At 42.3% G+C, this 26550-nt stretch overlaps 1 protein-coding gene across 1 annotated transcript; it reads right to left on the minus strand.

The window, feature by feature from the left end:
• Window positions 1-1077: 1077 nt before the first annotated feature.
• On the minus strand, window positions 1078-25926 carry KPNA7 (karyopherin subunit alpha 7). The gene is made up of 11 exons (XM_069210018.1): window positions 25856-25926; window positions 20858-20994; window positions 17418-17561; window positions 16211-16296; window positions 15592-15860; window positions 14789-14871; window positions 11781-12044; window positions 9956-10189; window positions 7850-8032; window positions 6517-6666; window positions 1078-1329 (listed from the first exon to the last, which is right to left on the minus strand). The coding sequence occupies exons 2-11, from the start codon at window positions 20921-20923 to the stop codon at window positions 1234-1236; spliced, it is 1575 nt and encodes a 524-aa protein (XP_069066119.1). The 5' UTR covers window positions 20924-20994; window positions 25856-25926; the 3' UTR covers window positions 1078-1233.
• Between the last annotated feature and the right edge of the window lie 624 nt (window positions 25927-26550).

The following is a 26550-nucleotide window of genomic DNA, read 5'->3' on the forward strand; positions in this document are numbered from 1 at the left end:
CCCCAAATTAAAGTGAGTGTTGTACCATTTCATGTAAAATGGGGCAAGATCAGGCACAATCCCTAGTTGGACATAAAAATTACAAATACTCTGGTTCACTCCAAGCAGAAGGGAACACAGTTTAGGTATGCCTCTGCAGTTAAAGTGCACGACTTATGTGGTTAAGAGAATGTGACTGAACCACTAGCATCTCATAGGCCTCATGCCAAAATTATTTGGCAGGTAGCAACAGTTACTACACCACATCTGCTTGAATTGACCTCTCTCTTCCCCCCCCCCCCCCCCTTCAACTCGAAAAGTTGAGCCAGCAGCAGATACTTAGCGCTTTAAAGATGGTCCCTCATCTTTAACTGAATGGGTACTGGCTTTTATGTTTAGCAGTCACCTTTTGGAAGACTTGAGGGTGAACGATTTAAGCTGTCTACAACAGAGGGTCTTCAGATGCTGCTAGGCAGAGAGCACATTTGCCATAATTTCTTCACCAGCACGCACTGTGAGGTTGTGAATTTGTATTGAATTATGCTTAAAATAGAGCCAAACGATGCTAGGATCAAACTGTCAAAGTTTGAGACAGTGTGGATGAGATACACGAGGCAGGAGACTATGGATAAAAACCATTGAATTTGCATCCGAAATTATGCTATGCATTGGCAGTACTTTGTACATCAAGATTTTCTTGGAAAGTGATTCCTCGGTTACAGAACTGAGCACTGTTCGTGTATGGCTTTTTAAATAATGAAGTAGTTGACAATACAGCAAAGTTAAACAGCTGCCTTTATCAACACGCGCAGAGTGGGAAATGTAATAAGATTGCAAGAGTGATGTTATCAACGGGACGAGTGATAACACAGCAGCCTAGGAGAGGGATACCTTTGAGTATCAAAGGACTAATGTTCATTCCACCAAAGTCTTGGCTAGTTAGCTGCCTGGGCCCACCACAGAATCTTGTTTTCCTTCTGAGGGGAGGGGGGGTTAGGAAAGGGGGGACCCAAGACCCCCCCCCCCCCCCCCCCCAAAAAAAAAAAATATATATATACCATCCTACTAGATTAAGAAATAACCAATACAGAATTATGCAAAAACACCTTTATTAAATTTACGAGAGAAGAAAAACCTCATCTCCAAGTGCTATGACAAGTATTCCAAAGTGCTGAGTGCACCGCAAGCAGGTTCACCTTCCAGTTACAATCCACTCACTTCCACGACAGTTCAAAGTTGCAAATTTTCTCCAGTTTAGAAATTAAAGGAACCTTTTGCTTCAGCAGAAAGTTTGAAAGTGTAGCCTTCCTCCCCAGCCTCTGGCTCAAGTGCAACACCGTCCTCATCCTCCTGCATGGGAAAAATTACATATGACTAAATAGCTTAAATCAGTTTTAGGATTCTTGCATCTTTTACATAAGAAAAAAAGACAACATGATAGCTTGTCAAGAAATGGCATTTACGTACAAATGCCAACAATATAAATTGCACAAAGATTCACAATTTCGAGGCATTACACTCAATGAATTGGTTTTTAAAATCTGTAATCCGATACCAGAGAACACAATGGATACCCCTTCATTTTCCTCCAGGGAAATACTGGATGCATCTTAGGCCAAATGCTTACTTTGAAGTACAGTAGAAATATGCATACTACAGTATGTAAACTAGCACCTTTATTCATGCCTTTAAAACCTCATACAATAATCATCATCATTTAAGGGTGGTAAATAATGTACAGCACATTACTCCATTTTGTGTACTCAATTTACCAGATCCAGCAGTGCAAGGTTACGCATGCCAAATGCACCCTAAAAAAACGTTGGCAAGATTTTTATTGTTAAAGTTTATTTTTTTTAAAAATGGGATTTACTCCAACGAATGGTGTAACACCTCAAGCCATTCATACCAACAATGGTCCAGTAATTGAGCTTTCTAGCAGTTTGTGCCACATTAAGCTATCAGTTCTCCACAGACAGTCGGCTTTTCTGTGAACTATTGGTTAACCACCAACTCTTTGCACAAGATTTACCAAGTCAAATGTTTCGTTGCAGGTTTGAATTGAAGGTAGGACCGCAGGTTGCACTTTAGGAGTAGGACCAAATGCAACAAAATTACAGCCAGGCACCATTTGAACGATCCCAAAATGCCAAGTAAAGGCATTCACAGCAACACAAAGTCTGCATCTCAAACCTCCAGCTGTAAAACATTAAAACGTTTCTTGGCTTGAGTCAGCTTCGTGAGTTGGCATCACACTGCCGAAAGAGAAACTTCTGGCAAAGAGGTCTCCCATGAGACCCTTTCAATTAGAATACATTTTGAATTAGTGAGGGATGGGCCAGGGCACCTTTGTTATCATCCACCACTTAAAAAAAAAAAACCTCAAGTACAGAATCAGTGTGCAAGGGGCCCATTATCTATCGAAAAAGATAGAAGTACTGAGTGAGTTTAAGCCACCTAGTCCAGTTAATCAGCCTTTTCTCCCAGGAATGCTTTAAATGAGGAGCTGTACCGACTAATAGGTCCCGTGTGCCGGGAGTCAAGTGAAAGACCGAAGCCTGCTCCCAAGCCAAGGGCAGGGAATGTTACAACTCCACCTCAAAACCTCACTTCGCTCTGAAGTCCAGGGATCCACGGAGATTACTTCTGTACGTGTCTTTGCTGGAAATATTAGGTCTAAACTTAATTTGCAAAAAAAGACATTGATGATTGTCACTCAAGGCAACAGCGAAGTACATGTGAGCACTGCACATCTCAGAAGGCTGACTACAGCAATCTCGAAGTTTTAGAGTTTAGTGCTGGTAATTGGGAGATTCAGATTCCCATCTTGGGTAGCTAATCCAACTCCTATAAACTCCTTTGCAGTCCATTATACCATTGCCTCCAAATTAGACAGAACAAGTTGTCCCAGTAACTCCACACAGGTCAACATGCATGGAGAAAGTCTTGGTTAGAATGAAAGCTTGAAATATTGACCTACCTACACAAAATGGTTATGACAGCACATGAAACCGAAGTTAAATTCTGGTCAGGTTTGCACCCAGTTATTAAAACTATTGAAGTTGTTAAAGGTCCTTTCGTAAATCAAATTCCAATAATCAATTTTAATGTACACAGTAAGAATCAGCCAGTAGTGTCACTCCCTGAAGGCGCAATACAAATGGGAATTGTATTGGGCACATTAAAAATAATTAAGTCGTTCTGGCTGCATGCAATGTATTCAAGATCAAAGGCTAAGGCCATAGCTAGCCTACTTACAATATATAGCTTGATATGCTTGAAAGTAAGGTATCCAGCCCACCACTAAAGTACACCACTTTACGTGTCGGTCTCATAGTGGCAATAAAGAATATGTATGACCAGCCCCTTCTCAATAAATATTGCAGGGATCCTATTCGACTACGTGAAGGATTGGATTTGTTCTGTAATGGTGCTGTGGCTTGAAGTAAGACCATTTAACTACAAACTTTAAGAGGGTACATCAAGCACTATTATAGCAGGTTCATGTGAAGTGGGTATTTTGCTTACCTGCCAAATCCCTTGATCACAATAAGTTTATCAGCATCTGCCCAGTTTAGGTGCAACCAGCATAAGTCTTCCTCTCACTTTCCAGTTATTACATGAAAGTCTAGATCAGAAATCAGATGTTTTGGATAGCGTAGTTGAATGTTTAAAGTGGGCATGTTTTGGATGGCCTAGTTGAAAGTTTAAATGGCTGCAGGGGTATCCCTGCCCAGGTTAGATAGAGGAAGGTGCCTAACGTGATATATTAAATTGACCTCTAGCTCGCTGTAGGTCATTCCTTTTTTTTGAAGCACAGAACTACGTTTTATTGCTGGAAAACGTGAAGCGGTAGTGCAGATCTGCGTCAAGTGAAAGCAAATCTAGAGGGGCCCCCCCCCCCCATCACAAGGCTGGGACCGCTGCTCCCAAACATCTCAAATCTGTCAAAATAGTTTCCAATTCATTCCGTGACACCTTCCAATCTAGATATTAACTCCCAACACTTCATTTGTCATGACATTTCATAAACTTCAGATTTGACTGCTTCCCTACAACAGTTCGTAAGGAGACCCATTGCGTGAGGTGGATGAGATACAGTGCTAGACCTCGTAATCGCTGGCAGCATCACCCAATGGTAATAATTTTGACTTTTTCAAACTTAGTTGGCTTGCACTTCTCAAAGCATTTAATACATTACTTTAGAACATGTATGATCTCACTCTGCAATAGCTTTCACTTCTGAAAGAAAGGTCTTGTTGACCAACACAGAATTTAGAGTGATGAAAGCACTAAAGGAGACTAAGGCTGCAATTTTTATGAGCAAGCGCAATCAGAAATTATCAGATGAGCGCAAGTAGTTTTGCCAAGAAGATGGACGCTGTGCATATTTCAGCCACAGTATCAAATGTAGGATTCACTCAATTATGGCTTGGTCCATGTGGGCCCAATGCCATATTCACTGCCTGAGGGCCAACTAATTGTAGCTGGCTAGTAAGGCTGTATATTTTGGATACTCAGGCCACCCCTTACTACAAGGCCTTTAGTAGTATACCACACACTTTGGTCTTTTCCTACAGCAGACCAAACGCAATAATCTGAGGTTATCAAGTGTCCCATTTTCCAGGCTTATTAGCGAAGCTTGTAAAGATGCAGCCATTTTATTTGCCGCTATGCAGCCCAATATAGACAAACAAGCCTTCCCACGTCAAGACAGTAAAGCAGGTACATTTGCAGCAGGAAGCCCAGTTAAGGAGAACAACCTTACAGCTACAACCTTTGTGCCAAAAATTAAGTCAGAGAGCTCCCTCAGGCAACTCCTTTTTGGGAGATGGATTGGTAAAAGGTCAGATTTATCACTATTTCTGCGCAGATCCAAACTCTTCAAGGGCAGAAGGAGTGGTTTCAGAATAACTTCAGCAAATAAATATTTTATGTTCGGTATCTTAAGACAATTGCCTGGATGGCTTAACTGAACGAGTTCTCCTACCCAGGGAGAAAATGCAAGGCCATATAGTACAGGAACCACCCTAAATATTAATGCACTAATGTTAACAAGCACTGATTCCTAGTCTTCACCACCACACTAACTTAGGGTTCGGACCAAGTCTCCCCACAACTGTCATGAAAGATCAGGTCACTAAGTCAACAACTGCGTCCAATGCCAATAACCAGATTTAGTTTGTGCTTTGCCTTTTCCACTATTTAGCCAAACTACAGACGTGGTCAAAAGTCGGTTTCTGAACATTAACACAGGGGACGACACTAATGCAAGGAGAGCAGGTACAAGGTAAAGCCACCACAGAGCCGGCTCACTTGCCTTCTTGGTTAGTGCCTCAGTCCATGGCAGGAAGGGGCATTTAGAGGGACCTGTATGATGCAGAACTGTACTGCTAAAGCCCACAATATTAACTCAATGAAGAACTTCAGAAAGTAGACTGTTACTCAGTCTTCAGTCGAGGCAGTGTGGCACTCCAATTATCCAGGTTCCAATTTCTTTTGGAGCTGCAGGTAAGTTTAAGCTTTGTAGTACGGGGCAGGAACGATTGGATCTGGTCGAAGATTAAAGACCACCCCCCCCCCTCCCAAGAGATTTATTTGAAGTGTTATACTGATTTCAATTATGGGTGTTGCTGGGCTGAGCAGTCTTGTGCCGCTCCCAACAGGAATCGGGGCAATTAGTTGGATGCCACTTCCAGTGGCTACTCCATGTCAGCCCTGTCCAGAAGCTACACATACCCCCTTAAGGTAAGCAGGTTGAAGGTAGAAAGTTAATGTAAGAAATAACCAGATTCCAGTTCCTCTAGGACACTGCCCAAAGTATTTGCTCAGCAGGGGTGGAAGAAACTGATGTCATCTACCAGGAGATAAAGTGGGTTTCACAAAATCTTGTTTGCCATCTTCCCCAGGTAATCACTTTCACTATAAAATTTAATTTGTTTGATCTCGCCAGAGTGGGTGTGTCTGGACTTTTACAAATATCTGTTTGGTGGAGGAGGGTTAGAAATCCACATTAACTGGCTATTACTACAACACCACAACCAGTGATGACCAGTATAAAGTGATGCTATCTGGGGCAGTGCATTCGGGTTGAACATAGCTGGGAGAACATTGGAGTCCCCCCACTATCCTTCAGATAACGAAACCCTGGGGAGCATAATTCCACATTTAAGGAGTGGAGGGGGTGAAATCCACCAAGAAGCGAATGTTCCGGTGCAAACTGAAATGCTAAGAGATACATGGACAAAAAAACAAATTACATCTGCATGCACAGTACAGAATACTTAAATTTGGTCTGTGCCTCAACTGCATAAAGGCAAAGCATTGACGTGGAAAAAATACATTTACAGGCAAGTGATCTATGCTCCTCTTCACTATACGAGTCGGAGAAAGTGGGCACACGTGGACTCTTGTAAACTGCTTCACCAAGTAGGTCAAACACGGACATTCAATGGACTTCTACACATACTAGACAAGTTGCATTAAGGTGGTGGGGGGGGGGGGGGGGGGGGGGGCAGAAGGGAAATAGAGTCTTACCTCTGAAGAAAAGTATTTTTCAATCAGAGCCAAAGCAGCACGATACACCATGTGGTTGTCGTGGGTTTGTAGTGCTTCAATGCTTTCCAAGCCACCAAGTTCTTCCACCAGGATACAAAGCTTCTCCACTTCGCCCAGCTTCTCCGCTGCCTGTTGGTCAACAAAACAGATCTTTAAAGACATATTCACTTTTGGAAATAAGGCCAAGATACTTAACAGAACCTAGTGGAGAGGAATTGTCACCACAACTACCCATTTATTCTGTGTAGAAAGTTACATGCCTTCTACAGCAGCAGTTAAAGCTATTCTGCCATTTGCTTTTCACCAATATCAACCACCCTCGAAAAGGGATTCAACGTTAAGGCAATACAAAAGCAAAACAAAATGAACAGTGTACGTATTAGAAGGGGGTGTGGGGGGGGGGGGGGGAATTCAGCTTCTGTGATGAATTATACATGTAGGGGGTGGTATATACAGTGCAATTTTGCTACACATGTACACATTCTACAACCCACTGAAGGGTCATTGATCTCCATTCTGTTTTGGGAAACAAATCTGTAGTCTCCAAAACTGAAATAACCTACGTTAAGGTGGGGGTAATGGAGAAACAATATTGGCCAATTACTAGACAAACAGTTCCTCTTGACAAGGTGGTAGAGGAATTCGACAAGTCCAATCTATGCAGGATAATCCAAACCCCAATTCAGCTACACTGGTTGCATAATACCAAGAGCAGTGGTTTAAAAAGTATACCAAAGAGAATCACTTTAATGTACAAATGTAGTCCAGTTTTAAAACATTTTAACACAATATTGAATAATAGCAGCACCCACATCCAAAGTTGCTAAACTTATAACAATTTACATCTCAGCACTGATTCCACCCTTCATGGACACAAGTTTATTGATCATGCTCAGTACTAAGGTCTAAAACTTAAATATCCTACAGTTTAAGGCATCCATGCCCAAACTCTTAATCAAGGTAGATCAAGCAGCCATGACCAGGAACTTAACCTTACAAACCATTGTTGATTTAGGAAGCCCTAAACCTTTTACACCACTTCCTGGTGAACCAAGGCTGGTCAACTCCTCAAGATCCACAATAGCTTCTGATTCACTGCAGAGTGCTTTTGTTCTCATCTTCACCTCCAAACCCTTCTCAGTAGTCTCATGTTCTCAAACTTTGCAAGTCTAAAATGTGCAGTTACTTGCAAGGATAGGATGTGCACTGTCAAGTTATTATAGTGCTGCCCTACCAGATATTGGAGCACAGGAGAATATAGAGCTACCAGGTCCTTGGTGACTACAACAACTTTGCATTGTACATTACTCACCATGAAGATGTTCGATATTGCATCAAGAATGACCAAAATGACTTTGCTGTCCTTAGAATTGAGCAGGTTTAGTAAAGGAGCCATCACGCCACACTGGACCAGCTGAACCACTTGTTCCACGGTCCCACCACTGGTGTAGTTTGTGACAGCCCACACTGCCTCCTTCTGAGCTTTGAAGTCACCCTGCAAATAAGAGAGGGCAACCACAAAACAGCTTAGTGTGAACGTTCCACGGAATGATGCAAGACATGTGCTTCAACCCCCTAAACATCCTTTACCAATTGGTGCTCATTAAAGAATCTAACAAATTATGCATTAGCAGCTCTAACCAAGAAGAACCCAGTTGTGCTGCTCATGTTGCGGTTAAACATTCCAAACTTCTAGCACCATAGTGTTGTAAGTCAGTATAACCATTAATTTTTTTTTAATGGTGTACTAATCTAAACAGGCCAATTAGGAAAACCATGAAATTTGGTACACTGAGCTCTAAGCAAGAGCCACAGATGATCCATTACAACTCCGTGTATAACTTTGCGATGTAGTATCGGAATCTAGTTAAGATAATCTGGGTTCAGTTCTTGCTCTGTACAGCAATTCCTATTCCACTGAAATCCTCTCACTTCAGCCATAAACCTAAAAAAAAAACCCTAGTCCTTCTGAATTCCTTAAAAGATGGCCAGGGGTCAGTGATCCCACAGACAAACACCTTCCACAGTTGACCCAGCCACAGATGGTTGCCAGAGCAGGATTCATATGCTTCCTGTTCAAAGCATAGGACTATTCAGTGCTTCATCATTCTTTTACATGATACCTCGCCTTAACTTAGGCTTTAAAAAGTTCAGAGAGCCTTTTCGCCACATGTTGCCCATTCCTTGTAAGCATCAGGAGGTCTACACATGGCATGCACAAGTGTATTGCTAAACATGATTACCCATGTGTGTGTTGTCTATTTTATCAACCAGGTATCAATATTAATTTAGGTTGTAGTCCTAGTCCAAGGGTAAAACAGAATATATAGCAATGACCTCTAGAAAAATTGTTGAAAGTACTCCACAGCTCACACATTTTAAAATGGGCAAGGGATGGCAGCTTGTCCACATTATCAAAGATTACTCAGAAACACTCTGGCAGGATGGGAGGAGAGCATGACAGTGGTTGAATCAAAAGTATACGTGGTCACATTTTGTCCACTTAAATATGATGCTGGAAATTGCGATCCAGCACTTGAGTAATCAAGAATGCTAATTTTTTGGGAAGCTCAGGAACTGCATTGACAGATACAGATGTCCCCCTACAGTGCAACTAAAGAAACTGCACAAAAAAAAAAAAAAAAAAAAAATTACAAATAAAGTCACACAACCTTAAGGAAAAGGTAACATTATGAATGTTTTATCTACCTAAAATTCAACTAAACGTATTTTGGGCTGATTCAAATCATTTGAGTGGCGAGATGTTTAGGCAGAATTACTCTGTACTACTTCAGTAGATTCCACTCACTTAGGATTGAATGGCAAAGGAATTGTGGACAGGATTTCAAAAAAAAAAAAAAAAAAAAAAAAAAAAAAAGCTACACTCTACTTATACTAGTTACTCCACAAGCCACAATATATAGATTATGATGGGCTAATAGCATAAATACCACTTTGATAGCAACTATCAGTACAAAGATTAAGTTTAGGTGGGTAGACCATCCTAAAGGAGTATTTCATGCAGCACCATTAAAGACTAATCGCATCTGTTAATGGTTTGGTAACCACCAAATGTTACGTGAACTGCATACTACAGTCTTCTAAGCAGCAACTTAAAGGCCATTCTATGGGTGTTACACGCATTGCCTGCTTCAAAACAGATTTACTCACAAGATTAATATTAAGTCTACTGCGGGGGGGGGGGGGGGGGGGGGGTGAGTACAGAAAAACCTACCCACACAGTCCATGCTACTCTCAAACATCCGCAAAAAAGGCAGATAAGCTACAAAAAGAAAGCAAATACTTTAAAGAAAAAGAGATAGCTAGCCTACGACGTTAGTCTATTCAGGAACGCAAACTTCATTTTCTGTTTGCCAGTGCTAATCACAAACTACCAATAGGACACAGCCAACATTACCTTGCACAAAACCTCCACTAGTGGTGGGAGAAGGCCACAGGTGATTAGCTGCTGTATCTGCTGCGAAGGCCCAGCAGCAATATTACTCAAGGCCCATGCTGCTTCCTTCTGGATACTCTGCTTGCGGTGCCGCAGCAGTTGTGGCAAGACCGACAATACACCACAGTTGATGGCCACTTGTGTTTGGATATCTGTTCCAGTGACAATATTCCCAATTGTTCGCAGAGCTGGAGTCTGGAAATAGAACAAGTGCACCTGTTAAAATATTTGTTCCTTTGTATGTGCAAAACAAAGTTGTATATAAAAGGAACGAGCTACAGGAGATTCTTGCTCTGGACAGTGAAATACCTGGAAAAAAAATGGATCCGTAATAAACTTTTCTATGAAGCCGCACCTCACTCAGTCTTAAAGGATGCTGTGATAGACATGGACTGGGGATGCTCACAATTATTGCTCTCCACGTTAAATCAAAGCTAAAGAAACCAAAGCAAATATATTGTGTGCAATTTTGGGTGCATTCCATCTTTTGACAGGTACCAAGTGTAGCCAAAACATTAACTGATTATCCAGTACCACAGGGTAGGTATCTGACACGGGAGTGGAGGCAGGAGGGAAAGACTCCAGTATAAAGACCATAATTATAATAAGTTAGCTTAGACATGTTTTCACTACCTTTCAAAATTTAGAATAGTTGATTTATCAGGCTAGCGAAACAAAACTACACGGTAGGCTCGAGCCAAAAGCATCACTGACTGGTAGAGTTTTTATAAATGGACACTGGCCGAGCAGAGTGGATGCTTTGTGCTCCCAGAAAAGCAATTGTTCACTCTTGGGTAAATCTGCGAAACAAAAGCAGGACAATAGGAACGGCCTTAGACATGACAGCTGCTCAAGGATCTCTACCTACATTAGGATTAAAGATCCATCCATGTCTGCATGGAGGCATTCATGAAGCTCCAAGACAAATTAAACGACATGCGCAACTAGTTTAGCATCCGCATTTGAAGGTGAATCGGTCAAGCAACCTACAACCTATGCAAACGCCGCATGTACACCTTAACACGTATTGTAATGGTAATAGTCAAGCAAATTACTACTTGGGATGCCCTTTAGTAAAGGAAAGGGTACTTTATTTGGAAACTGTCAGCCAAGCATCACAAAATATCTTCAAGTAGTCAGAAAAAAAAAAAATAATAAATAATAATTTAGTAGTTTATTTGCAGTTCTTTCTGCGTGTTTAATGCATCTTTCCCCTATGAAGGGCATACTCAATTGCTCCCAATGAAGAGATCTCCACCTTATAGCAACAAAATAAGGAGGCATGTTAAGTGTTAGTCAATACAGAAACTTAAAACGTCAACGGTGGTTAACCGCTGATGAGTTTTGTTGGGGTTCTAGCAATACTACCATGAAACAGGTGGTCATGCTCTATGGTGTGGCAAACTCAAGAGCTCCTGCTCAAATAGGTTTAGAGCAGTCGGGGTGCAGAATATTAAGGTGCCATTTGTTAAGCCCATGCAGGAGAGAGGTTCAGATCTGCTAACCCCCTAAAAAATAAACCCCACACATTGCACCCCTTGTGAACCATGTCAACCCACACAACCAGCCACAGCTCAAATATTATGAACGTTAAACTGAAAATAGCCATCTTCCTGTTGACTTTTTACCCAAGCTTTCCGTTTGTGTAGTCAGTCAGTCCCCCCCCCTACCATAAAGGTAAACGCGGGCTGACAAACCCCAATTTTTTTTTTTTTTTTTATCAGAACAGTCCCAGGAATATTACCAGATAACCTAATTTGAGTATTAAATTAGAAAATACACACACCAAGATTGTCAACTCTTCACTGGCCATCAGCTGGACAAGTCTCTCCACGATACCCGTATTCACCACAACATCAATGCGGTCATTTGAGCCATCTGTGAGATAAGACATTGCCCAACAAGTGTCTGACAGAATATCCTTGTCATCGTGATGAAGCAGCTGTATTAGCGCTGGCAGGATTTGCAGAACTGCTTCCATTGGTGGATGTGGGTTCTTATTCCTACAAAGATTACTCAGTGTCCAGGTGATGTTGCGCAGGAAGCCAACCTGGAGAGGAAAAAAAAAAAAAAATAAATAAATAAATAAATCAACTTGGGCAGAGTCATTAGTGCCGGAACATTGAACAGTAACACTACATTTCCCCCACCTACCTACTTTCCCACGACAAAAAGTCCATTATAGATAATATTTGAAGTTAATGCTCTAGACCAGGGTTTGGGAGGTTTGAAGCACCAGTGGGTCTCTAGGATGCCTGTGGGCTAAACAGAGTGCGACCACTGCAGGCCACAAACTGCAAGCTGTTCCCAAGAGAGGTTGATACGATTCCATGCATGAAGGACCAGGATTCTAAGACACTGAGGTTATAGATTCATTATCTGGTACACACAAGCATCAAATTCCAGCTGCAATGGGGACCTCTTTCTGTTCGAGATGGCACACATTAGGTGCACCTGGCTTCCCAACCTGCTTAGATCAGCGTTGTAGTCCGTATGGTACATCTCATTTTCAGTTATTCTCTGTACTAAGTGTTCGATGCATGACCTGCCATCACTGACCACCAAGAAACTAGACACTGGCAGCTCTGCTCAATCCACTACTACACTAGGCACCTGCAGTGCCAGTATTCTTAAATCCAATCTTTCAGTACCACCTTTTCAGTAATTAGGCCCAGTACTAGAATAGCAAGATAGATCATAATTCCTCCGCAGAGTTGTGGGGCTCTTTCAATGAGCCTGAATGCAGTATTGAGGAAGCAACAGCTACAGTTGTTCATAAGTCTTTACTACTCTGCAAGTGTGTCCTGCATCACAGGCCGTGTTTTAAAGCAGTTCAGCTTTATGGTAGTTCACCATCAATCCAGCAAGTGATTCTTGTGGGGGGGTGTGAAGATAAAAAAAATAATAATTAACCCTTTAATCCATCTGCTACAATCTCCAGTGATATTTTTGCTACCTACTTGATCACTTTCACACAATTAATACTACCTCAGGCTGTACCTTATTCGATTGCAGTATATGACATGGTTTAATCTAACCTGAATGAGCCTATCACATAACTTTATTATTATTTTTTATCTGTATTGAGCGCAGTAAGGGCAGGTGCACCTATCACCAATCCAGCTAAAACTGTGTGCAAAGGCCCTCTAGGGACTGTTTTTGGAGGTGGGGGGTGCGGCGGAAGGTTCCAAGACCAAGTGACGTAGTAGGCAATATACTGAGAAGACAAGTCTTAATAGAGAGGTTTGGGAAGCATTTGCAATGTAAAATAGATAAAGTACAACTAAACCACTAAGCCTACAATTTGAGCAAAGGTAAAATTAAAGGTTTCATGATGCCTTATAGGGCATTTTTTAAATTAGCCAAGGTTTATGGGCCTGCTGTGCTTCTTACTCACATTAAATGGAGTAAGAGACAATGAAGATCCTGTGAGTCAAAACGCTTGAGCAGCAAAGGTGCAGGCCTATATTTTCCAAGTAAGTTTGGGCTTGGAACTAGTTTTCAGAAGTCTACATTATCACAACTATTAATGCTACAAACACCTCATTAAGTCTTTGTGAAGTCCTTTACAAAACTTGTTTTCAGAGCCACTGAGGCAGCCCCAGACTGCGACAGTGCATTGTACCCTTTAGGACATACTTTTACAGACCATTCTCCCACTTCCCAAACAATAGATTTATCCTAGAGCTTCGACCAATCTATCGAAATGACTGGCTAATAGACACCACACCCAACTACCACACCGTGGGGAAAATTGTTGCTAGTTATGAGCCAACCATGGCGGCCCTCAAGTGTAAAGGTGCAGCGCCTACAGCCTGAACCTTAGAGCAAGTAACTTCCTCAAAGACTGGGATTCAAAGTAACCAACCCAAAATAATTAGGTATAGAAACAGGCAAACATCAGATGTGGAACCAAACCAACAGCAGCTAGCCTCAATGTACATCTAGAAGATGGTCAATAAAAAGCCATCCAATAGACAAAGATGGGTATGTACAGAGATTTAAAGAGTGAGATTATGGTAACAGACTACATGATCTCACTGGCTGATTTCTTCAAGGGCAATTATTTAAAATATTCCATGGTTTGATCCCTGCAGCGATTTTGGAAAACTAGATACTGACCTCAAAGTTTTGTTATAATCCACCTGGTTACAGTCTGCGCAAATAAACCAGCTTCATTAAATTACATCAAGCAATTTAAACTCAACTGTGATACAGAAGCTACTTAAGTAGTCAGTTTAGGATTATTTTGTAAATACAGAAGCTACAGAAAGTAATCCATCACTGGAATGTACTACATTTGGCTATGCAACAACTCATGGAGATTGCATGCACAAGAAAGTTCAAAGATGGGAGGTTCAAGTGTGATTGGGATGACCAATGACTACAACATGGTTTCACGTGTTTGGACATGGAAATCTATCATAACCTTGGAAAATGCCTACATGTGGCTAGTTACAATAGGCTGCAGCAACAACGTTGAATACGTGATATGCAAATTCTGCTGAGTTTTGCATCAAACCCTTAAACAGGAATTAGTCTTGGGTCTGATCTTGGACTTTTGCACAGGCACACTTGTAGACAGTGCCCTCGGTTAGCACTGAACCATTTTACATAGCAGTGTTCATGCAAAACATAAAATAAACACTGACCGGGTACAAACATTGGATAGTTGCGCCATTCTGGTTAACTCCAGGCACTGCATGGCGTTTACACCACCTACTTCTAATTAAGAGACCCCTTAACTGTATTCACAAAGAAAGTCGCTCAACATTCCATTTTCACATCACTTACTGGCGTCTGGGGAGTCACCAAGGCGAGAAGTGGAGGAATTACATTACACTTGATCAAAGCATCTCTGTAGAGTGGGCCATCACCTGCAACGAGAAATAACCGCTGAGAACCTGCACTACTTGAGTCATTGCTTATCCCACTAAGTGTTCTTGTATTAGAGGTCACACACGCACCGTTGTTTTAATGGAGAGGATAAAGTGGGTTAGATCGTCCAAGCTGATTTTGAATTAGAACCTCATTTTGTAATACATTAACCATTTTGTTATAAAATAATAAAATAAAAAAACTGTACAAGAAGCAGATCATGCATTTAATCACAAACTACCAATTATTTCAACAAATGCACACTAAATCCATTTGGACTACTAAAATATTAGTCCTTCCAAGGTTTAGTTATAACACAAATAACTAAGCCTCTACCACTACGAGGTCAAATACTAATCAGTGCGAGTTGTTTCTGGTGCGGAGCACCGGCACTTATTTTTCTGCCTCAAGCATTTACTGCGAGCAAGACGTATGGGAAAGACTGACGAGAAAAACGAAAAAGCATAATAAAGGGAGAAAGCAGAAAGCTGCAAGAGTGAGCTGAAGGGGCAGGGAGTGGCTGTAAATGGATTAAAGTGGCCCGAGATGGCTTCAGGATTACCCTGCCTCAGTATTCCATGTACACATTTTATTGCAGCGGGCCGGGTGTTTAAGAGGAAGGATGGCTTCGGGCACGGACACGTTTTTATTTACAAATTAAGTACAGAGTACTATAGCCCAGAGCACGTGCTGCCATTATGCCAGAAATTCCCCCTTACCTGCTATGTTGCCTAGCGCCCAGACCGCTTGCTCGCTAATGTGCGGGTGTTGCGACGAGAGCAGTGCTATGAAAGCAGGGATAGCACCACCTTCCACCACAGCCTTGGTCTGCTCAGAGGTCCCAGAGGCAATGTTAGTCAGGGCCCAGGCAGCCTCAAACTGGAGAGTGCTATTCTCATTGCGACCCAAGAACTCCACCATCCTGGGGATCATCCCAGCCTCGATGATCTCATTAAGGGGCGGATTCCTCTCCCGGGACAGCATCTTTCTAGGGAAAGAGCATCATGTCACAGATTAGCAAAGATGGCAGTCGAGATTAAGAAGGTATCAAGCATCGAGGGCAGGAAAATTAGATCAACTGTGCCATCATAATGCGAGGCAATTACTTTTGGTTCTTGTGACTGCTCGGCGAGTAGAACCGATGCACACATTAAACAGCCGTGCACAGCAACATGTTGACCAAGTCATTTTCGTAACAGACAAAGTGCAATACACAGTAATTTATGACGATACAAGCGTTGTGGATTTCAAACAGCACTTGCGTCAGAAGCTTGTTAGTGCAGCCTTTTGTAAGGATGACAACTCCAAACTAAAACGCGCGTATTAAAAGATAAATACCTTGCTGCCTGGGTTGCCTTCAACTCAAGGTCTGGGTCGCTAGTGTTCATTCCCTGGACAATCTCCTCCAAGGTCATCGGGGGGATCTGCAGAAAAGATTTTACAAGAGGAAAGTGGTAGAAAACCAGAGTTAGAAGATCACAGGACCAGCGTTTCACTACACCTCACCCTCCGAGAGGGTGCGGGCTTCTAAAATGGACCCACCTACCATCACTTTGGTTCACTCATACTGTGAATGCACCACATACATCAATGCAAACAGAATGTATGGTCACAAATACTAATTTCCAAACCGGTCTTTCCACTATGCATGCTGAGCCTATTAGGACAGGAGTCCATTGCCCAAGAAATGAGGACCTGTTTTGGGTACCCTTCCAAAGGGGAGACATGAGGTTTCTCGGATGCTAAGGGATGGGCCTAGGCCTTTGTGCCCACACTAGATTAGTCAATATCCGGGTCAAAATCTGAAGCCAGGATTTCAGATACTTGTAGTTGGGCACATGGAAGGTGGAATACAATTGCCACCATGCAGGGGACATCTCCTGTCCAGCAATCAGATGCTTGTAACTGAAGAATTATATATTGTCTGTATATTTTCATCCACTAATGAAGCACATTTTATATGTGTTACAGTAATTTTCACCACCTCTTTCATGGAAGTTTTAAAGGGTGTGACACTATTTGAAAGGCAGTGTTTTGTCTACTAAGACTTACAGGCTGGTACTAGGCCGGTTTAAAAAAATTGCAGAAACTGACTATAAGGCGGGCTAGCACTGCACCAGAACACACCATGCCAGCTCTCATGACTAGTTTGAGGACAGTGGGGGACCTTGAACTCTGGTTACAATGTCACCACACCAACGTGTGGTGAAAGCTACATAGTATAATATTTATTATCTCAGTTATGTGACAAAGTTCTTCCTTTTATTAAAAGGCAAGCACTGACCTGACAAGCATTGCCCTGCTTGGAGACTGTGGGTGGGGGAGGACTGAGCTTGACACTGGTTAGGAAGACAAGCAAACATATCACTCCAGAATAAGGGCCTTGAAGATGCCAAGCAAGAGACCTTGGCCTCCAGGTAATACCACAGTATAGTTAAATAAATATGATTTAGGTGCTGCAGCATTAAGGGACCAGCTACTCCTAATTTAGTGGAAAGACCCACCCCAACCTTACTCCCAGCATAGACTTTGCTCTGGCCCTTACCGCTGCATTCCCTCCTTTCTGTTGCTCCGGAGAAAGACACTCATCTTCATCAAAACTAGTAACATTTCTTCGTTTCAATATCTGCTCATCTTTCTTTGCTTTCCTGATCTCAACGGACACCTCGACTCTGCGCCTCCTAAGCTCCTGCCATGAAAAAACCATGAGAAAAAGCATTAACTTAGACAGAATTCAGAAACTTGACTAATAAGTCCAGGAAGTTGTCATGGATCCACCTACAAAATTTCCAGCTAATACCCAAGTTTATTTCTTAAGTATACCTTTTTATTAGGCGCAAGGCATTTGCTGGACTGTATGCTCCAAGCCACCACTGATACGTTTATTAGAGTTGTAATACTTTGTGTTGAATAACCTGTTTATTTACAAGCTTAAACCACACCCCATTTATGCACTGGAAATATCAGATGTTCTAGTAGCAGATTTATAATACTGCATTTACCCACCTTGGTAGGATGCAAGGTGGATTTCCCCTTCCCGGAAATCAAATTCTCAACCTCCTGTTGCCATAAATGCAAGCAATTGATATTTGTAATGATTCGTTTGAATAGTTAGCCCAAGATAAGAGTTAATGCTAGCCAGTGTCTATAATTTCCAGGAAAATGTTTTTGATCATTACCAGACAATTCTAGCCTACATTAATCATGCTTGTTAGCACGGTTATGCCAACACACATTTCTCCATTTTCATGTTGTCACTCATATGCAGGATATGCCATCCTGTGGAATTACTCTACTGTAATGCCCTATATCCTTGGAGCTGCCATCCTATGGTATGGCCCTTCAGAAGATGAAGTTTGCCCCAAGCTGCATTTACTAGTTCTCTACAAGCTATAGGAATTATTTTATTGTCTCCACATTAGATCAAAGGGGCTGGAGAGGTGTTAAGATGGAGATTGCTTGTCCAGAAGCAAAAGTGCAGGTTTGATTAGGCGACCTGCAACAGCTTTGGGCTCCAAATGCTGAAATTCCAGATCAGTATGCCAAGACTGATCTACTGCTTCATCAGTTTGGCACTGATGCATCATATTATCTTAATGCTGGATTTGTTTTCAGGCTTTGATGTCACCTTCAAAAAGATGTGGCCACAGGCCAAGAAGGGGGGGGGGGGGGGAGGGGGGCAAATGTGCATGTCCTCCATGACCAGCAAGTGACCAAGAATTTGAGGGGATGCAACACTCCTCTCCATTCATACCCACAAGATGTTTTCCATGTTCATTGTAGACCTGACGTCCAAGCTAATTTCAGATGCAACTTAGTCGGAGATACTGCTGTAATCTCTCAGCCAAATCCATTTGGACAACATGTCAGCCTACTTTCAATATCCACCAGCTTAGTGTAACCACTACAAAGCCTGTTGGTGTCATTTTCTTTTGCACATGTCAGTTTGATCTAAAGGGCTATATTACAGGGTAATAAAGAGATCACCATCTGACATCTAATTTGATTTGACACCTGTAACTAAGTGCTCAACGAGAAAGGCCTTCAGGTTGTTTAACTAAAAATCCAGAGCACCATAGACTTCTGTCCCAGTAGTTGCCAGTGAAGTGGCTGTCATCATTCACCTATCAGGGATGCTCCCCTTCAATAGGTCTGCTCACTTATCCCTTACTTCTAAGCATGCTGAAGCCCAATTTGGGACTGCAGACTTTCCTGAAGAACAGACCGAGCCAACGAACTTCAAGGGGGGGGGGGGGGGGGGGGGGGGGGGGAGAGGGGGGAGAAGAAGGGGGGGGGGGGGGGGGGGGAGAGGGGGGAGAAGAAGAGTACTCCTAGGAGTGGTCCACTGAATACTAGGATACTAGTACAGTTTCTCCCATGTAGAGACCCTTTGCCGACCTACCCATGCCACTTCATGTTTTTGGAGGCATTTAAGCTTAAAAAAAATAAAATCAAAACATTTAAAAAAAAAAAAAAAAAAAAAAAAAACACACACAAAACCACATTTCCGGTGCCAAATTATTGCCAGAATAGGTTGGGGAAACTCATCAGAAGCTCTTCAAATTCTAGAATACTTTTTTTTTTTTTTAATCCAAAATTAGATTGCAAACAATTTATATACTAACTGTACACGAATGGATGCTTCCTACTTTGTGCCCATTGAATGTTCCTCGAGTTTGTGCTCCACTAACAGGAAAAACGCCCCCCCCCCCCCCCCCCCAAAAAAAAGAAAGCTATTCACAACCTTCTTTGTCCATAAACGTATTTTTATGGAAACATGAACATACGAAGTAGACATGCATCACTGAACATTGAATAATCAGACATTCAGCTGAAGCTTTGTTACTAGATGGTGAAAATTTTAAAAAAAGCCTGCTAAACACCAGAAGTGCAAGTTAAGAACAAATTAGTAACCTTTTAAGACTTCATTTATTGAAAAGAAAACTACTCCCCTAATCAGGCCAGACAAATCTCAGTTTAGATCTCCGCAACGAGGCTACAACAATTACAAAAAGGGACCTTCTCCCATATTCTGTGGATTTGGTGTACACGTTATCCACTTTATTGTAGAACTGGGACAGGAAGATGGTGGACCAGAAGTCTGATTAAACCCTCCAGCAGTGAAGACCAAGAGGTCTATGACCAAACTGATATCTAGAAAGGCTTGAAACAAAGCAATGTGTTTCGAAATCATCTTTCATGCGGATATAAAGTTTCCAATTTGAATACAAGACACGCAATGCACGCATAAGACTCAACGAACAGGATAGTTTGATAGCAATGTAAGACAGGATGTAGGAACCCTGGAAGTTTGCAGAACAAAATTGTAGCGCTTTAACACAGAGCATATGTAAATTCCTGAAGTGCTAAAGCACAATTCAAGTGTTCCACTCATCCCAACTATGTATACACTACCAGACACGGGCACGAATGTTAACTGTATTGCAATAGCACATCATTTCTACAGATGGGTAGAAAATAAGCAAACCCTTGTTGCTAGCATTCGTGCCCAATCAAATGTGGACTCAGACTTCAGACACCAAAAATTATAATTGGTTTGTGTCTCACTAACAGCTCAGACAAGTTCTTGCACTTGACAGGCCACTTAATAGAACACAAAATGATCACAAAGGATTCTCAGGAGATTGTGCAAACAGCATGACTTCATGCTATGTCTTTCTCCTTTCGTATTCTCGGGGTTATTGTCAGGTTCTGAAAATAGACAGTGTTAACTTCAAAGCCACCAAGTCACCATTGGATGGTGGGGGATATGAAAGATGTAGTTATCTGAATCGATGCAGACAACTGAATCTAGACCTCAATGTAACAATGCTGGACTAATGTAAAGCTAGAGATCCAGACTCAAAAATAGCAATCAGGAGACCACAAAAAAGTTTACCACTCCTACTTATAGCTTCACTCGAAAATGCTACACTCTTTAGTATAGAGAGTGATTAACTATGCATGTATCACTGGTGTACTTACACTTGTATCCTTGCCTTTGTTCTTGTACTTCTTCAGACGCTCCTCTGTTTCGTTTGTAGTCGGCATCTTCAAGATTTAGCTAAGCAGAATTCCTGTTTTTATTTCAGCAGGGAGCTGAGAGCAATATGGCAAACTTACTGAAGTGAAACAAGAGATTTAAAGTCCAATTACAAATAAAGCAAGTGTATTTGTGCAACAAAGACTAGACCATTACAAGAGTATCAGGAGATGTTAAATAGCCAACTCAAAGCATTTCTTCTGTAGTGAATTAAAGTACTAAATATTTATTTCAACATTCATTACAGATGTAGCCACCAAGATCTAAACTGGGGGTTGTCTAGAAAGCCTACTGCCTCCTTGCTAGTCGCTCATTCAAGTCCTTGAGAATGAGACTTCTGTCTCCCTCAAGTACAGAATTTGCAGCAACACGGGTGGCTCAAAAGTCAGTTTACTTAAGTAAACCCAGTCACTTTCTATGTAGCAAGATCTTCCTTTCCTTTTACAAACTCCTTTACTTCAACAGGACTGGCGTTGTAGTTATCTCTAATTGGGCCAACGCCTTTGATAATAATGCTATTTAAAAGCAAAGTTCAGAAATGGAAAATGTATGCTGGTGACGAAGTCATTTGGTCACCCTATATACATTTCCAACAAAATCCATTCACTATTCCCGGCCGTCAACATGCCCCATTTACCTGGGCACTTCCCCCCCCTTTTTATCCCATAAAATACACTTTCAGAAACCATTGCCCCCTTTCCAAATATGTAACCAAAATGCACGTCGAGTTTCTAAAAATCACCCATCCGAGTACAAGAAAAGCTGCAGTGGGCCCCGCAGCCAAGAAAAAAGAAAATGTGTACCCACAAAAAAACCAACGCCCAACTGTCAAGGACTCAGTCCACCAAAAGGACAGCCTGCTGCACCACACGCGGACGCTCAAAGAAAACTGAAGAGATCTCTCCATTCACACACATGCAACAAGAGAAACTTTACTCCCAGTGAACAAATAGATGCAATACCTTAGGGTGCCCTTGCAAAATGTAGGCCTCAAGTTTCCCCAGGCCATGTGCAACTCATCCAGGCCTTACATTTTGGGACTTGTGGTACGGTTATCCACTGTAAACCCAGGTCTACTAGTTAAAGCATACAGAGAAAAACCTGATCTGTATGAGATCAGCACTTGAACTTTGATAATTTCAAAGCTCTGGAAGGGGTCCCCCATCCTGAGAGTGGCTAAAGTAGCCAGCAAGAAACTCCCTATTCATGGTAGAAAAAGACGCAGAGTAGAATACAGATAGGAGGGAGGAAAAGAAACTAGGGTGAAGAGTAGGACTGAGTAACGAAGATCACATGTGATTGACATCAGCACCACATTAAATGTGCTCACTTTCCACAGCGGAGCGTACCTGTGTTAGCTTAACTGCCCCGTCAACCATTTCATTTAGCGACCATATTGTGAAACACCGAACAAGCCTAGCTGAGCATCATGAAGCCTACTAATGAGAACGCCTGTTTCCAGCCAGAGACAGCCTATTTAATTGCATGCAGAGCAGGTAGCAACTAATCAATTTTGAGACAGCAATTAAGCAGCACAAGGCAGAACACGAGACAAAAGGTTTGAAATATACATTCTGCAAAGCAATCTTCACTGCTATAGATTCAAGGAGTTAGTCAGTGTTTCCAGCTCTACTGCTGTCATTGTCCTAGACATAGTTTAGTGTGACTTCAGTCTACACCATGTCAACATCGAAGCCGAGGGGAATGTTATTTGCAGCTAGCACTTATGTCTTAGTTTGTGGTAACATAGGCACCACAAATCAATTTTAACCTAATGTCCATATTACCACGCCTGGCTTTGACGAATCAGAGGTCAGGTTTGGTCTGTGAGTGGCTAACTGTGCTGAGTTTAAGAAAGAACTAGTAGATGTATCGCAACATCAAACAAGACTATGATCAGTGCAAGAAGCCAAGATCTCAGGGTTATCAATAAACTGAAGCAGATCCATGCCTAGCTACAGGAACCCTTGTGGCAACAGCCTCAAGAACCAGACACCCACAGGAGGAGAAACTTTCATGTGCACCTTCCTAGTTGAGCCAATTACAGTCATTCCCGCTTTGTCAATTCATTGACAAGACAGATGACTTCTCAGCCCTCCAATGGTTCAATCATGGAATGCTGAATTTAGTAGTTCCGTTTCAGACTTTAGTGCTCGCCTGCAAAACACAGGGTGACATACTTTGTCAGATCCACAATCAAGTCAAATTTCTTATTTCCAGAGTCAACTTTGCAACTAACATCCACCAAGAAAGGGCGAGTCTTCAAGCGACACAGCAAGCAGAAGGAACCTGCCCTCTTAACTTTCAGCAAAAGTGTGCCATGATAACTGCAACCCACACAGCATCTTCCAAAACACGTTTTCCTAAAAAGGGACCCAGAGTCCCCTTGTATCAGAGGGGATTTCGGAAAACATGCAGACATTTCACAATGGTGAAGCCAAGTGCAGTGTCAGTCATGGAAGAATGACTCCTGACCTTGGGTGACAACCCCACAAATGTAACTTGGAAATATCCAGTTTATTGGAGATGCACTGCTTGGGCATATGTGAAATCTCACTACCATGTACTCTGCCAATATACCTACATGGTGACGAAACTTTGAACAATGATTTTGACCCAGTACAAGTTGACCTGTAAATCAAAAAATTGGTCACTAAAGACTCATATTTAACAATCACAGTAAGCAAGCCTAATCCATCCAGATCATTGCATATTTGACCTCCCTTTAAGGCTTCCATCTTCACAAACGAAGTTTAGGAATGGATGCAGTGTGGACTAATTTCAGAACAGCAGCCCAGAGTGTAAGTTCACCCATAGATATATGAAGTGTTGGGTCTAATGTTAAAGTATGTTTGATACGGAGCAATAACACTGCCCTTTAAAGGGTAGTAAGTGAGTAGCCTACTCCCCGTCACAAGGTTTTTAGCAGACAACAAGCCTGGAGTGATCATGGAGTGATTGTAACTCTTTGACAAACCAGTCTCTTGCTTGCAGAGTGGACCTCCAGCAGACCCCAACACAGGGGCTCAATTCAGCATGTAAAACTGGTTAATACTTCTCTAGGCACTTGCTACACAGACATGCACGTCTTCTGGCACAGGAACTTCCAGCCAACCAGAACTGAGGTCACAAGTGGTAACAAAAACCCCACCCGATGATATCCTTGTGGCAAGAGCTCTGACTAGTAGTCATTTTCAGGGTTTAAACCCCACAAACTGAGGCTCCGCCTGAAGCGTAGGCACTCCATTCATTACAGAGTGATTTTCCTTCCAAGGAGGCCGGCCTCTCCTAAAAAGGAACACCCAGGGGACTAAGAACCACCCAGTGGGATGCAAGTCAACCCACTCCCAAACAGTGGGAGAGAACTAAAACTGTAGGATTTCAACCAGGGATCCCAAAAAGACGACAACAAAACCGCAATAGCCTTCACCACAAAACGTTCTCTTTTACACAGTTTTTAATAAACAATAGTTATGGGTCAAGAAGAAGCCCTAGCCAACCACGTACAGTCACAGCCCCAGCTCCCTTCTCCAGGATTCCATGAAAGAGAACAAACCAAACCGCTTTATGTACTCACAGGACAGCAAACTCCACACAGCAAGCCCACCCTCACAGTAACTCAGTGCACATACACTCATTCCCCATTGCCCATCCAGAAAGTCCATCCCTGGGGTGACCAGATGATTACATGTTACCGAGAAAAGTTTTGTAGTTTTTAGGTTTTGTTGCATCACAGTGTTTTGTGGGAGTTGTAGCATTGGTTCATTTCAAGTGAGCCTGTTGGACCAATTGTCCAAGTCACAATGATCTGCAAAAGCAAAGCTGAGGAATGGAAAAAAAAACAGTCCCACCGACAAGGAGTCATTAGTTAGCCTATACATCCCACACCAAATCCATTCACCACTGCCAACAAAACACATGGGTCAGTTAACTACACACCATTTGCCCCCCATCAATACAATGCTGGCACTAACTATCACCCCTCCACACATGTAATCAACATGCATTAGGGGGGTTCCAAGTAATATTACCAATCCGTCCGAACTAAAACTACAATCGCTCCCATCAAAACCGTATTGTGTATCCACAAAATAGCCACCATCCGCCTACCAAGTAACTGTTCAAGGGGACCACCCAGTTAACATGTCCGACCTCATGGGGTACCATATGAAGAGTTCGCTCCATACAAAGCAACATCTCCGAGCCCCTTTAGGAGATGGGCCATCACTTTAGAGAGTTCTACTTTCAACCCCCACCCCTTTGGCACGGTCGAGCTCGGAAGCTACAGCTGTTCTTACGTGAACAACTCATTCACACCAGTTTTTAATTGGCATTTTTGATTTGTGGTTCCCTTTGGCATATTGTAAAATCAGAACTGCAAGTCCCAGCATGCAAAGCAAAAGCCCGGACTGAATAGGCTTCTCACGCCTGAACCTGGGAAACTCGAGAGCGCTGAAAAGGGTTTACTACCACACGCATATCAGAAAACCAACCCACCCAAGGAACAAGATCACACCATGTACATATAACACTCAGAGGGGGGCGCCTTAACATAATGTAGTCATGTGTATCGACAGGAAAACATTGCTTAATCCTATTAACACCCGCCCCGACCCTAAATTATCCGTCACACCACCCCAAAAAAAAATAATAATAATAAAAAAATAATAATAGGCCTTCCGACCCTCTGCCCACGTACTGGCTGTACAGGAACAAACCAGAGGAAAGCCACCACCTCACAGGCCTACCTCCTACACACTTGCACCTAGGGATCTCAATCACATTTTGAGCACATTTCAAGTTTCAGCAACAGACACCCACGAAGCCCTTTTATGCACAATCATAGCTCAATAATTAAACAGGTGTCAGCCGCACAGCCCCGAACAACAGGGCACGCCAGACGCAGAAACACCTTTCGAAAAAAATAAAATCAAACCCACGCAATCAGGCTCCTCCGTCCTGTAGAACCTGTGCTTCTAAACGAACCTTCCCACCAACATCTTGCCTGACGTTTATAAGTCGTGCAGAGGCGGGGCTACACGTTTCACTGACTTGTGATGGCCAATGGGAGGACAGGGTGTGGCCTCTGGAACAATGGCTTCCTCTCATACTTATTTGCACATGAATAAAGTGTCAGTTATCAGTCAGAAGTCGCTTATCCTTGCACACCATTTAGTGTCCAGGTAAAATGCAAACTTCTGATCACATTTGGGTAGTAAAGATAGTGATCTCCTTTGGTACACATGTTCAGAATACAACCGTTTTTATTAGTAAATTATTTAAAACATTTTTATGACCCAGTGGTTGGGTTTCATGACTCTGTGACGCCATTTTTCCAGGTTTGGACTATCATTTACCTAAGAATGTATTCTGGGAGTCGTTGTCTTGTGCTTTCCTTCACTTGAACTAGCCGAGCTAAAAGTACTAGGTAACCATGGTATTTAAACATTTTCACTGCTAAGTAACCCCATGTCATCCATGACACCTTTAGCCAGTGGCGGATTTTTCATTCAACATCGGTTGGCATGCTAGTAAAAGCAGAAACCCCACTTTTATGGTTGCGTAAACCGAACTACGAGCCCCCGTGTGCAAATTGCTGTTGGCTACAAAGCTGGGACTGGGTGACGGGGTCACA

The sequence above is a fragment of the Pleurodeles waltl genome, chromosome 10, assembly GCF_031143425.1.
Source record: "Pleurodeles waltl isolate 20211129_DDA chromosome 10, aPleWal1.hap1.20221129, whole genome shotgun sequence".
NCBI classification, from domain to species: Eukaryota; Metazoa; Chordata; class Amphibia; order Caudata; family Salamandridae; genus Pleurodeles; species Pleurodeles waltl.

Coding starts and splice junctions, on each gene's coding strand:
- KPNA7 (XM_069210018.1), bottom strand. CDS start 20,923: ATGCCGACTACAAACGAAACAGAGGAGCGTCTGAAGAAGTACAAGAAC. Junction 14,872..15,591: donor GGCGCTAGGCAACATAGCAG/GTAAGGGGGAAT, acceptor TTCTCGTTGCAG/GTGATGGCCCACTCTACAGA. Junction 6,667..7,849: donor CAATATCGAACATCTTCATG/GTGAGTAATGTA, acceptor GTTGACCAACAG/GCAGCGGAGAAGCTGGGCGA.